Raw genomic sequence first — 13754 nt, 5'->3', positions numbered from 1 at the left:
CCAAAACTGGGGGAAAAAAAAATCTAATTGCACTGGCAGTGAGCATACATCCAACAACAGCACTACAAACTAAAAACTGACCTTGCTGGTTGAGCTGCTGTGTGCTCTTGCTCCACTGCGACAACCCCACAATGGCCACCATCTTGGCGCCCAGACTGGAGCGCCGCTTCTTATTGCCAGCCAGCGACGCAGAGTCCGGGCACCCACTGCCAGGACTCTTGTCCAGGCTGTACATGGCCCCTGAGATGCTGGATGAGCGCACCACGTTCCGGGCCGCCGCGCTCAGCCCGCTAAGGCCGCTCATCCCACCCGGGCTGGGCACCTCCACAGAGCTGCTGAGCATCATGGTCCCGATGGGCTGGAGGGCCGATAGGCTGGGGGAGGGGGGAGGGTGGGAAAGTTGTAGCTGGGCTGAGGAAAGAACACAAGATAGGACAAAGAAGACAAGGTGAGAGTTGGAAGTAGAGAGGAGAGGAGTAGAAGAGCTCAAATAAAAAGGACATCTTGATGTGCACTGATGAAATACAGTATAATGTCTTGTCTTTCGGCTACGGCAGCTCATCAGGGCTGAAGGACACTGAGTTTAAATTTCAACCACAGTTTGGTTTTCAATTAAATTCCCCACTTTTTGCAAAGACAGCAGAAATTACTTCCTATTCCACACCTGAAAAATAAAAAGTCAAAAGCTCTCAAAAGTCTTTTTCATCTCCGATAGTTTTGCGCATGCAGAAAACAAAGAACACAAAGGTCAGCAGGCGAGGACAGTGCAGATGGCAGCAGACTGTTCAAGTGAGTTAAGAAATATCTCCAGCCACACACACACACACACACACACACACACACACACATAAAAACAAATGTCAGGGCTGGCCTGCTGCTGAACAGTGACCCTGTCAGCTGGTATTTGTCTCGTGTGGTTTTTTTGGAGTCTTATTCTGTCTCTGACCTTAAACAGTGACAGATGATAAACTCTGCAGCTCAAATCATCACTGGTTGGCCAAATCCTGGGAGGAAACTAGTGCACGTGTGCACACAGTCGACAAACTTTGACAAAGTTTGAAATATCTGATGGACACACCAATCTTTGCTTGCACAAGTACAGCTCTCCTTGTAGGCCTTTTTCAAATATGACTTCATAGTGGGAAAAGTACAGTTGTTACTAATGACATTAATGATGGCTCTGTTCTATTGAAGTGTCCCAGTAAGCCATGACAGTGTGACAGTCAGCCAGCAGGCACAATACTTGGACCCTGAAACTGAAGCAGCTAATTAGAATTCAGGATTCATTAATTGTATTATTTACTCCTTTGCTTACATGTCAAATTGGAAAAAAAAAAACGGTCTTCTTCCTCTCTCCTTTCCTTCTCTCTCTCCTAACATCAGAGTGATTATACCGAGGCTAAACCGACAGCCTAGGGGCACATTAAATATGTAGATGCACTGTGGCCATCACACTCCTTTTTAATATTTCTCTTTCTTCAACTCCTCCTCGATAAACCTGCTTTCTAGCTTGGTTTATCATTACAGCTCCTGCTATAATTTTTGTGTGTGTGTGTGTGTGTGTGTCTTTTTTTTTTTTTGTCACAGCAATGCAGTCTTTTGATGTAAAAGTAAAACTCAGCTGATACCAAAAGTCCAGCTCTAGTGGTTCACATACGTCAACACAGCAAAACATGTATGCATGACGTGAAAACATTTTTTACATACTTAGCCAGTGATTGCATGAAATGGTGCACAAATTCTTTATGCTACTGAAGCGCTCGTTCCTGTAGCTGGAAACCATAAATAATACATATACTGTAGGGTGAATTTGCCCTTAATATGTCTTTACAATTGAAGACTCAAATGTACACGCATTGTGCCTGAGAAGTCTCTGTAAATCCTCGTCATTGCCTCGCTTTGTCACACCACTACAACCATAATGCTTACTGCTCACAAAAGTTTGCTGACAGGCACTTTTTGAAGGGTTGCATTTAAAATTGCAGCAATAACCAAAATGGTTGCTATTGAGGAAAAATGAACTGAGGTAGCAAAGGGCAAATTTTGGCATTTTGCAATGAAACTCATAATAATAGCCAAGGAGGAGGAGGGGGAAGACTGCACGCTTTATACAGAGCGACTGCAGTGACATTAGTTATGACTGGACAAAGGTAGTGAGGGCCAGATGGAGAAAGAAAGAGAGGGAAGGTATGGGCTTAAAACTTGAAATTCAGGTGAGCTTTTATGCCCTTTTTTCCCCTCTTCCTCCTCCCTCTCTTGTCTATTCCAGCCCATGCACACTTCTCCCTAGCTCTCTGGGGGGGCCTCTGTACTGTGAACACACAGCGAGCAGAGCAGGAGAAAATGAGGACAGGGGAGGGATAGAGAAGGCAGTGAGAGAAGGGAGATAAACAGAATAATTCTGCTTTCAGAGCAGCAAGAAGACAGAGAAGAACAAGTGAGGGAGAGAAACGTGGGAGGAGAGGATGCTTCATAATGAATGGACACAGAGAAAAACACTGCAGGATGCCAGGGCCTGATCAGTGTGGGATAATGGAGTGAAAGTAAGAGAAGAATGTGACACTGATAGTGACAACAACTTAGACATGTATCCATTCCTCTCGGCTTTTTAATGATGAGATCCTCTCTATGTGTGTCTTTCTGGTTGAGGACATGCTGCAAAGTGAAACTCAAGCGTACTGTATATAGTATACTGTATATATGTTTTGCCCAGAGGACATCCTCTCTTGCAAAGATGATGGTTGCCTGGTTGTATTGGTTTCCTAACAGTGGAGCTAAAGTTTTCATGCTTGTGAGTTTGACATCCAGAGATTTTTTCAGGTAAAGGGGTAGTTTGATATATTGGGAAATATTTGTTTTCAGAGTTAGATGAGAAGATCAATACTACTCCGTACCTACAAGTTAAATATGTTTGCTTAATTCATCATTAAGACTGGAAACGGGGAAAAACTAGACGGCTACGTGCTAACAAAATCTTCCTACCAGCACCTGTGGTCTCTGCTGGTTGCTTGGCAACATCACGGTGACTCAGGAGGTCTCTTCCCAAAGGGTAACTCCAATTTTTAACCTTTGGGTAGACCCAGGCTAGCAGTTTCCAGTCTTTATGCTAAGCTAGGCTAACCATATCCTGTCTCTAGACAGATATGAGAGCATTACCCATCTTCTCATCTAGTGCTAGGTAAAAACTCCAATAAATTTTCCAAAATGTCAAACTATTTCTTCAAATACATAGAAATATCATTGGCTGTTTGGTCAAAATGCTTAAAATGACCCATGTTTACCTTTATGGTGAAGGTCCCTTTTGTGGCACTGACTTTCTATTTTGTTGTTATAGCAGAGGTTAGGTTTGAATTAATTTCAGAATGTAGCCTAAATAGAAACTGCATTTTACTGTCCAATGATCCAGTGATAAAGTCTGTATTTTTAGAAGATAGAGTCAGGCCAACAATACAAATGGCCTTGATGATATAAAGGCGGATAAAGGTTGAGTTAGAAAGATCCCCAAACCCAAATCCAACTCTGCATCCTCTGAGTCTTTCAATCTCTAATATCTACCGTGTCACTGCTTGAAGATGCCACCATGTACCTGTCCCCACACAGTGTTTTGCCGGACCTAAAGGTAGACCCGGAGCCCATCTATCTTCATCCCAATGCCAGACAGCTCCGCTGCCATATGTCTCTGTGCTCTCTTAACTTCTCATCTCAGAGCTCATTTATTTCTCCTCCCGTCAGCAAACCACCCCCTCCACCTAGCCTGGTGGCCATCACCTCACCCCTGCCATGGAAGATCTGGCCTCTTAATTTGTGTGTGTGTCTGAGGGAGTGAGGAAGATCCAGATTTTTGGGCAGGTGAATAGAATAATAATATACAATGTACCAAAGTCCACACACATCCACACAAAGACACACATACAGTGCTCAGTCTTGTGACCATTTGAATCCACAAACCAGCAAGGAAAACTGTGAGCGGAGAGCGAACAGCATACTCTCCAACAGCTACTCAGTAAGACTATAGCTGTAGTGACCATGGTGATAAACTGATTAAAGGAATCTTTTCGAGATTTTGGAATTTCGAAACGATTATTCAAAACTTATTCACTTTCCGAGACTTAGATGAGGAAATTGATACCACTCTTATGTCTGTACACAACATGTGAAACTACAGCCTACAGCTGAAAACAGGAGAAAACAGCTAGCTAGGCTGTGTCCAAAGGTAACAAAATCCATTTAACAGGAAACACAGTGACAAGACTCCAGGAATTCACAAAAATGTTTTTGTGTGGAGTAAACAAACAGGATACAATGTGTTAATTAGTTAGCTTAAGAGGTGCTGGTAGGCTGATGTTTTACCTTCAAACAAAGCCAAGCTAGCTGATTCCCCTGGCTTCCAATATTTATGCTAAGCTAAGCTAAGTGGTTGCTGGTGGTAGCTTTGTTTTTAACAGACTTGTATGAGTGTGGTATTGATCCCAACTCTCTAAAAGATAGTGAATAAGCAAATTTCCCAAAATATTAAACTCTTTGAACACTTCACATTATTTTGATTATTTTGATTATTTTTGGTAGATATAGAAAAAGCGACAAAGCACCTATAAAGTATGTATAATTGACAAAGTGCATGTGAGTGAATGTCTGGAAGAAATTACACCAACTATCTAAAAGAACACTCTGTTGGCAAGCTACAGTGTAGAGGACCAAAACACATGAACTTTAGAGTGACTCAACCAAGCATCACTGTCCACAGTGAGTGAAACTCAGCTTGTAAGCTGAGGTTAAAATGTGATCTCTCTTTTCATTTTCTCCGATAAACACAAATACCACAATCTTGTAATTAGATGTGGCTGAGCAACTATTAATGGTCTTTTTAAAGTTGCTCTCTAGCAGACAGGCCATGCAATCTGCCACTGCTGGCTAGTTAACTAACCTATAATTTAGTAACAAAGTAAATGGTAAAGATATAAGTGTGTGTCTTGTTGGAATACAGAAAATATCAAGCAAAGGTATATCTTTGATATATAGGAACCTGTGGGCTTGGGAATTACGGGGTAAGAGCCAAAGACATGCTGGGGAAGTTGGACAGAATTGAGATCGACCAACACATATAACAGAAGTATAACCAGCTTTAAATGGTGAGCTGAAAATCTGTACTGAGCAGATAATCACAAATTATTTCCACTGTCTCTGTAAAGTAAGAAAAGATCTCTGCAAACCCAAAGAATCCCCTTGAAACATTTTTGATTTTGTTTCATACACTAGTACATACTATACATCTTTGACATGTTGTGTACATGTATCTTGCAATGAGTGCAAGAGTGAAAAAGGTTAGAATGAAAAAGAAAATCAAGATCAAGATCATCATGAATAATCACACCGGCAGTGCACAAGGGCAGTGTTCTGGTGGTTTGAGACTGTTAAGTGTGTGTGCGGTGTTTCATGTGTGTCCACTGTGTATCTGTGAGTATACTCTGAGACTGTGTGTGTGTTGTTGGCCTGGAGTCATGAGTGTGTGTGTGTGTGTGTGTGTGTGTGTGTGTGTGTGTGTGTGTGTGTGTGTGTGTGTGTGTGTGTCTGATGTATCTCTCTGATCGTAAGGGGTCTCTTAAGGCAAGAAAACAGACGGCCGGTTTTGCAGCTACACACACACAGAGACGAGAGTAAGAGTGCCAGGCTGTGGGATGACTGAGAGCCAAATGGATCATGCACAAAATCACACACAGAGAAACCCAGCGTAGTGCAAACACACACATGCTGTACTGAATTTACGTGCCAGAGTGTAGCAGAAGAAAGCCAAAATATTGAATGACAGAGGGCGTTGACACCAATATCTTGGCTGATGGACTTGGAATAACATCCAAATCCTCTGTAAAACACTCCACTCTGACACAGATTCAATTTCTTCAGTATCATATTGACTGAGGGTACAGTGCATAAGAAAGAAAAAAACTGACCAGATACAGTCACAGCACCATTAAATATTCACAAATTCCCCATTTCACACTTTGCAGAGCAACATTACAGCTGGTGCACACACACACACAAATTCTAACAGCCATGAAATGAACAGAAAAAGGAGTTCATAAGGAGCTTTCGCTTCGCCTCTCCCATTGGCCCAATCAAATTTTTATCCAATAAAATCTTTAATGAGGTGAGTCATTGAGTCACCCCCTCTACATCACCTTGTGACAGCAGACATAAATTCGATCTGTCACACCATGTTTTCACGCAAATTGGCTCAATCATGTTGAATTAGGCATGGCAGGGAGGCAAAGGTTTACATTTTTTCTATCAGAGCTACAATTAACAGGTCAAATTAGCCTGTCTGAGGTTGTTTAAAATGTTATACGGTACTGAAATGCTCAATCAAAATATGCAGCAGACATCTGTGACCAGTGATGTAGCAGTACAAACAGAAGGATAAGCTATTATGTCTTATTATCAGAAGGCATTTAACAGACCATGACAAACATAAACTGTGTATTTTCATATAAGAATTAGCTTTTTTTGTCTTTAAAAGACCATTTGTCATTAAAATAACATTGGTTAAAGTACTCATTAATTGAATTACATATGACACCATGAGACTACAACTACTGCTGGCTGTGTTCATCTGCATCCACTCACTAAGTTTTTATGCTCCAGGAAAAAGCACAAAAAATAAATGCTAATATTTTAGCATGCTAGTTGCTAATAGATGCTAAATGCTAATAATGATGATATTCCTTTTAAATACTAAAAATGGGAGCTGTGCTTGTAGGCCCATATTAAAAACATTCTTCCTCAATAAAATATTATTTTACCATGCTAACATTTGTTAGCAAGTGTTTTACACAACAGTGTGTATGGTGAGTAGGCCTATTAGCAACCTAATTTTCTGTAGCACACAAAAGTATTAGCCATATGGGCAATGACCATACCATTTTGCAAAAATACACGTGCTGGTTAACTTGCTTATTATAAGAAATATTTGTTTGGTAATCACATAAATAAAAACTTAAAGGTTCCAACATTTGCTATATTGCTAAAGCCAATAAAGAATGATTCCGTTACAAGTTATTTGTATAGCTTTGGCCATGTAATTTCTATCAGTTACTGTATAATAACATTGTAGCTACTCACTAAACTAACTGCTGAGTTCTGGGAACTTGGCAACAACTGCAAAAACGATGACATAAACATGAGCAGTCAAATGACAAGACGGGCTTTAAACAAGACAACAGTTTAGCCAAATAATCTCAATCACCTTTTTTTGGACATAAATCCAGAAGTGAGCGGAGCCAAACTGTCAATAATAAATGTGCAGAGGCAAATTGTGTACACACAACTGTGGCAACAAAGTTGAACCAGGAGATCGGTCTGTAAATTTTGAGTAACCTGGGGGTTTGTTTAAAACCTGTCTGATGATTTGACTGCTCATGTTTCTTGCCTCTTCTTTACTAAAAATTGTAATAAGGACCACCATATACTTCAAAGGAAGTGCTTGTTGGATTGTCTAAAAGATCACCCCTCACCACTTTTTTGTTTATGGGATGCTAGGTCATGAGCCAGACATACATACACACTTCCACCTTTCTATAGCAAAAAAATGACCGATTATATGAAAATACTTTAATCATGAAATGCTGGAATTTAGCCTCCTTGATAATAATCAAATCACCTCCCCGTAGAGTTCATATAATTTTAAATGTTTATTCACTCATGTATTTGCCCTACTAATCCCTGCACAGCTGAGCTAGCGATATAATGTTTTCATCTCAGCAGTGAATCAATACCTTGTCCAGGATTTGAGCCAGTAGCGTTTTAGAGAAGTCAGTCCTCTTTCATATCATCACTTATCACCACACAGCCTTCTCACCAGCTTACAGTCTCTTCTTCTACACACCACCATGGGGGATCTGGTGTGAAAATGAGACGCACTATGTCACTGTGTTATCTTCTTTACCTCCACACAGTGACACAGACTAAACAAACTCCTTTTTATTCGTCACATTTGTTTTCTTCAAATTTAAAAGTTGTTTGGAAAAAGAAAGTACCTTTGGAGTAAAGCACTCCAAAGTTTGACCCTAAATCTCTCTTCGCTCTCTTATCTTGCCGCAATCTATCCAGCACTGAACCATTCTCTTTGCACCCTCTTCTTCTTTTCATCACCATCAAAAGAAGGATGGCAAAGTTACTCTGTCAGCAGCAGGGGGATGGAGAGCTAGCAGAAAATAGAAAAATAAAAAGCCGGAGTGGCCGGGCTGGAAGGAAAGTGGGTTAAGAGGGGTGTGATGGATGAGACTGGGAGCTTTCCTGACTCATGGCCTGCTTTCTCTGGTGACTAATGTGGCCAGTGACATCTCTCTCACTACCCCTCAGCCACCGCCCCTCCTCCTCTCTCCATCCCACCTGGGATGCTGGTAGCCCGCCTGGGGCGGAGTGGCGCACAGGATCTCACCCCACTTACAATGTCCAGATCACCAAGTCCCAGCTTAAAAAGCAGTGTGGGCTGTGTGGAGCTCAGGATGGGGAGGGGGGCTACAACACGCCCGCGGAGACACAGCCAGGTTCAAACAAAGCATGCCTCTCCGTCTTATTTACTGCTAAACCTCTGGAAGCAATGTGTGCATTGGAACGTGGTCAGATCCTGCGGGAGGACAAGATAAGAGCTGTATATTTATCTCTCCTACTTATGTTTTTAAGACTTCTATTATAGGCTTTCAATTCATTTCTCTCCCATCTCCTTTTTATATGTGACCTCATTTTTGGGGTTGCTTTCATGTCTGAGTGTTTTGCTGATCTGTCAGATTGATAGTGGTCTCTTACTGGAATAGGATATCAGCTGATCAGTATTTTTTTGCCATTAATATATTGGATTTTAAGGCTTTAATTATCTACCATTGCATTTGTGTTCTGGTTTTTTAATCTTGTAAAAAGTAATACACAATTATATTGGCTAAGCAGCTCTGTGAGGCTGTACTCTACTAGGGTACAGCGGTGATTTGAAATGCTAATGCTAGAATGGCAACATGCTCTCAATCTCAACATTTTTTCAGATATTTCTGTTTGGACCAAAGTGGTGGCCATATTTCTTCCAGAATTAACATAAAAGTTCCAGCTGAAATTCCCATTAGCATGCAGTTGTGAGGAGCATATACAAATTGACACGCAATTACCTTTACAGATGTTGCAAAGTAGTATAGTAGTAGCTTACCAGTCCTAACAGATGCTGTTTGATTCCACTGTTGATAGCGTGGCAGACTTGTGTCTCCTAGACAGGTGTTAGGTTAGTAAGAAAGTAACTTGCATGCCTATGTTGGAGGTGACCTTTGAGTATACCCTGCAGCAGCCTCAAAAGCATATCAGGTGTTGAGTGGAATTGATTTTCTGAGAAGTGTTGTTGCAAAGTACCGAATCACTTTGAAAAAGTACAGTGGCATTCAAAGTGCAACTGAATGCTCACTTGACATTGTGTATTGTACCAGAAACTTCAAAAATATACATCAGAAACACATATTCACATCTTTATCGACTGAACCCCTCTGGATATGATTCAATCTGAGTGTGAGCTTGCAAAGTAATCAAGACTGTAGTGTCTCATTAGCATTCCAGTCTTAAGTGGGTAGTGAGGCGCAATAACAACCAACAATTCATTGTCAACCAATCCTAGCCACTCTCTTTGATGATACATACCAACTGGCTAGTGAATTATGCTTTACAGATGGTTGTCTACAAGTGCACACTGGCGCATAAGGTGCAACAACAAACACACACACACACACACACACACACACATACACACCGAAGCCTGCTCATTACTATGATAAGTGTCTGTTGAGCTCTGCTGCTTGGTTGTATTCATTTGATTTTCATTTCAAAGAAGACCAGGACCAGCAGCAGCCAGCCGCAGATCTGAAGTGTGGTCAGATGTGTTAGTGAATACATGAGTGTTTTTGTGTGTGTGTGTGTGTGTGTGTGTGTGTGTGCTGCACTGGACTTTGCCTTTGCCCTTTCAAGCTATCAATTTTGAGAAGTGTGTGTGTGTGTGTGCATGTGTGTGTTTGTGTGTGTGTGTGTGTGTGCATTCACATGTGTGCATGAGCAATAGACTCTTTGATGGAAGATGATACAGTGCATAACGGTCAGGCTGGCCTTTTGAGTAGCCAGTTTATCTGATACTATCTGACGCATCTCTCTGTACCACTCAGACTCAAAAATGTACGCTTGTGTGTGTGTGTATCAACACACGCATGCACATATAGTTCACCCTGGTAAATATTTCAGAAGAGCAGGGATCTGTGTGCCCTCTGAACTCATGTGCCACACATCTAAACATTGCTTGGCAAACATACTCATCTAAATGTGGAATAAAACTGTGACACAAATACATGAATACTTCATAAACAGACATGTGAGCTGTGTGGCACAGCTGTTTGAAGACGCAAAATGGGTTAACAGATTTTTTCCTTCCTTTCTTTGTTTCTATTTATTTATTTTAATTTTTGGATGGATAACATTTCTTAATATGGAATGCAGAGTTTGGGAAAATGGCTTCTGCGTTTAAATGTTTGAATAATGTGTAAATGGAGATATAGGAATATGGCTTTCCACAGTACGGGGTTGAGTCTCTTTCCAGCTTTTACTGTCTCATTGCTGTCTCAATGGATTATTGAGAGGATCAAGTGTAAGTCAGGAAAGGATTTCAAGAGTTAAGCACATGGATAATTATTCTCTTTCTCCTTAAAACGGGCCAAAGAAGGCCTGCTCCTTTGGTGCTAGTTAATGCTTCACACTCCAAACTCAACACTAACAGTTACATGTGCCAGAAATATCAAACAGCTTTTCAGAATGTTTTATTTTCTTACTGAAATTCAGAGAAAATCTCTAAAACTGCGCCACGTGTTTCTGCCCCCCCCCTCCAATTCTGTGTATGTGTGTGTGTAAACATGTGCGTGCGGCCATCTGATATAATCTCACACCTCAGCATGCACTTGGCCTGACCTGAGTGCTGGAAGAGGACGGGCTTCTGAAAATATCCTTATTCTCTCCCCCACACTCCCCTCCCTCACACACTCTCACACAAATACAATCAAAAAGGCAAGCAGTGCACATCTGACTTATCCTGAGGCACCTTTGTGCCTTTGACCCCACACAGCCCCCTACACAGATAACTAGCACTGCACAGCTGACCTTTGACATGGCTGAACTTTCCTCCAGACATCAATAGAGACAATTAGTTTCCCATTTTTCCAGCAACCAAACACTTACACTCATACAAATTGTAATCATTTGCTACATTCTTTTCAACTGGAAAAAGTAAATAAGACATCTATGAGTAATTAGGTCACATGACTACAACCTTAATGTGCATCATCTTGTCCATTGCATCTCATATGATTATACTGATCCTTTTAGACGGTTAATGAGATTGACAGGAGTAGGAGAAGGCTGTAAACTGTAAGCGCACGTTGGCACTGGTAGGCTTGTGATGCTGCTGAGGTGACAATAAAAAGAAGAAACCCAGCTGATACTAATCATCTAATCTGGTGTCCATTACCTCTCAAATAGGCCTAGACATTTTAACAATGAGGACTGAGCCCAGTTTGAGCTCCTCTTATCACTGATCACCTGCTCTGCTATAATTGCATTATTCAGAATATCAGCGCACGTTTGGCGCTGTTATTATTACCCTGTGCGGAAATTTAGCGGTGCGCGCCCCGCAATTTAAAAAAAAAAAAAAAAAGGAATCAGAGCACTTACCACTTACAACGAGGAGCGGCGAAGGCAAGGTGTGGGTCGAAAGTTGTCAAATGATTGTTTGCTTCTGTCGTATCTGTGAGAATGTCATCGTTTGGGTTTTATTTTTGCTGTGCTGGTGTGCTGGACGGCGGTTTGCTGGACGGTTTCTTGTCTCGGTGCTGCTGGTCACACTGCATCCAAGGCGCGGTGAGAGACGCGCTGCTGTGGAGAGAGGAGAGGAGGAGAGGAGGAGGGAGGGGGGAGAGGAGAAGAGAGGAAAGAGGAGAGAGATGGGATTACTAGCAATAACCCTGGCAATGGAATATGGTCAAACAGCGACAACGTGTGGTCTGGCCTTGTATGGGAAGCAATAAATACTGAGAGATGGAAGGACCAAGATGCAACATGCCCTGAGTTCATTAATTAGCACCAAGTTCTACATGTGTGCCTGTGTTGAAGCCTGGCAAAAACAGCTTGAGCAGTATTCCACAAAGCTTATACATATCTTTAAAGCTGGTGCACCAAACAGTTGCATAGCCGGATTCACCGGCTGGGTGGCCCTGGGACAAAAATTAGCCGTGGGCCCCTGTCCCCCACCCCCTTATGATTCTAAACACAACTTGAGTTAGGAATGTGTACTATGTAAATTTTGACACAGGCCTTGGGTTTGTGTGCATTTTTTGAATATTTGAAGGCAACATAATAAAGCTAAAATAGGGGGGTATCAAAAAAGTATTTCAGAGAACACCAGGATACTAGGATAGACACTATTTTATTAGGGGATTACATTAAAAAACAAAAGGAGCGAAATACGCATTTTGCACGTTGCTTCATCAGATTCACTCTCTTAAAAAAAGGGTGTTAAGTTGCTCTTAAACCTTGTAGTGTTTTTGATCATTAGTAGTGCTATGGAGCAATGTTTTTACAGTTGGCCTCTAATTCTGTTTGGGTCATGTACACACAAAAGGACGTATACACGATGCAATACACAATCCTGCCGATGGTCTTGTGCTGTTCCTCTGATGGACAGATGGTGGCAGTAATATGCCTAGAAATGCTCGATCGCAGGGAAGAAAAAGTTCGCATTGCAAACAAAGGAGATTTAAAATTCTTACTAAAATGTTTTATGGGCACCTTTAAAGGTCCTTGTCATTTCTATTGCTTCTCTGCTATAGAAAACCTGCAAACCTGAAATAAATCCAAGCACCACAAACTAACTCACACACAATGAATATGGGACTTTCAGGGTCCCTGAGGGTCTGGAAACCTTTGGGCAGTTGCTCGTTTTGCCCGCTAGTAATCCAGCCTGGCAGAGGAGAGAAACCCTTTGCACAGAGAAGCTCCTAAATTTCACAGTATCTGCTGAAAATCAGCATAATGGTGTTCTGAAGCTGTAAAATCTCATCATAGTCTGAGTTTTATAGCCAGTGCCTGTGGGCATAGCTGAGTTGGAAGATTAAGAATCTGATACACTGGATCGTTTCACAGCAGAGTGTAAAGAAGAACAATTGTTTGTCTTGCACAACCAAGCCTGATTCAAGTAATACACTACTAATTGGGACTTTTGTCAATTGTGGCAATATGTGGTAGTTGTAGCCTGATGTGTGCACTTAAATTTTGTCTATTCTCACCCAGTTAGCCACTAAGCAATCACGGGAGGTTCAAAGATTTATGGATAGCTTATACAATTACATTTTTGAATGTTTATTCCACGTCTGTGCATTGTAGACTTGAAATTTGCTTGAGATTCATCCCATTATTTCTGTCAGTTACATTATTGTTGAACAGCCTGCATTGCATCATCACACAGAAACAATCTAACTCTAAAAATCAATTAAAGCAGACAAGATATTCACAGCAAAGTCGTTCTGATTCGTATTAAATACTTAAACACATGCAAAAACACTATCATGCTTTGATACAGATCAGTCCTGTGCAGTTTGCAGAACTTAGTGCTTTAGTACCACTCCAGTTCAAATGATCCAGGGCCTGTACAGTACATATATTCTGTGCACCAACAGCATTTACTCACTATAGTG

The 13754-nt window shown here is 41.4% G+C and overlaps 1 protein-coding gene across 1 annotated transcript in view; it reads right to left on the bottom strand.

The window, feature by feature from the left end:
• Window positions 1-12063, bottom strand: part of rims3 (regulating synaptic membrane exocytosis 3) — a 39103-nt gene extending 27040 nt beyond the window's left edge. The window contains exons 1-2 of the mRNA XM_067611328.1: window positions 11737-12063; window positions 82-411 (exon numbers count right to left, since the gene is read on the bottom strand). Of these exons, the coding sequence (XP_067467429.1) occupies window positions 82-346 (265 nt within the window). The 5' untranslated portion in view covers window positions 347-411; window positions 11737-12063. The remainder of the gene's footprint in view (window positions 1-81; window positions 412-11736) is intronic.
• Between the last annotated feature and the right edge of the window lie 1691 nt (window positions 12064-13754).

This window comes from Thunnus thynnus, chromosome 15, assembly GCF_963924715.1.
Source record: "Thunnus thynnus chromosome 15, fThuThy2.1, whole genome shotgun sequence".
In the NCBI taxonomy this organism is placed as follows: Eukaryota; Metazoa; Chordata; class Actinopteri; order Scombriformes; family Scombridae; genus Thunnus; species Thunnus thynnus.
Note: the sequence above shows the minus strand (reverse complement) of the source record. Positions and strands in the feature narration are given on the sequence as shown.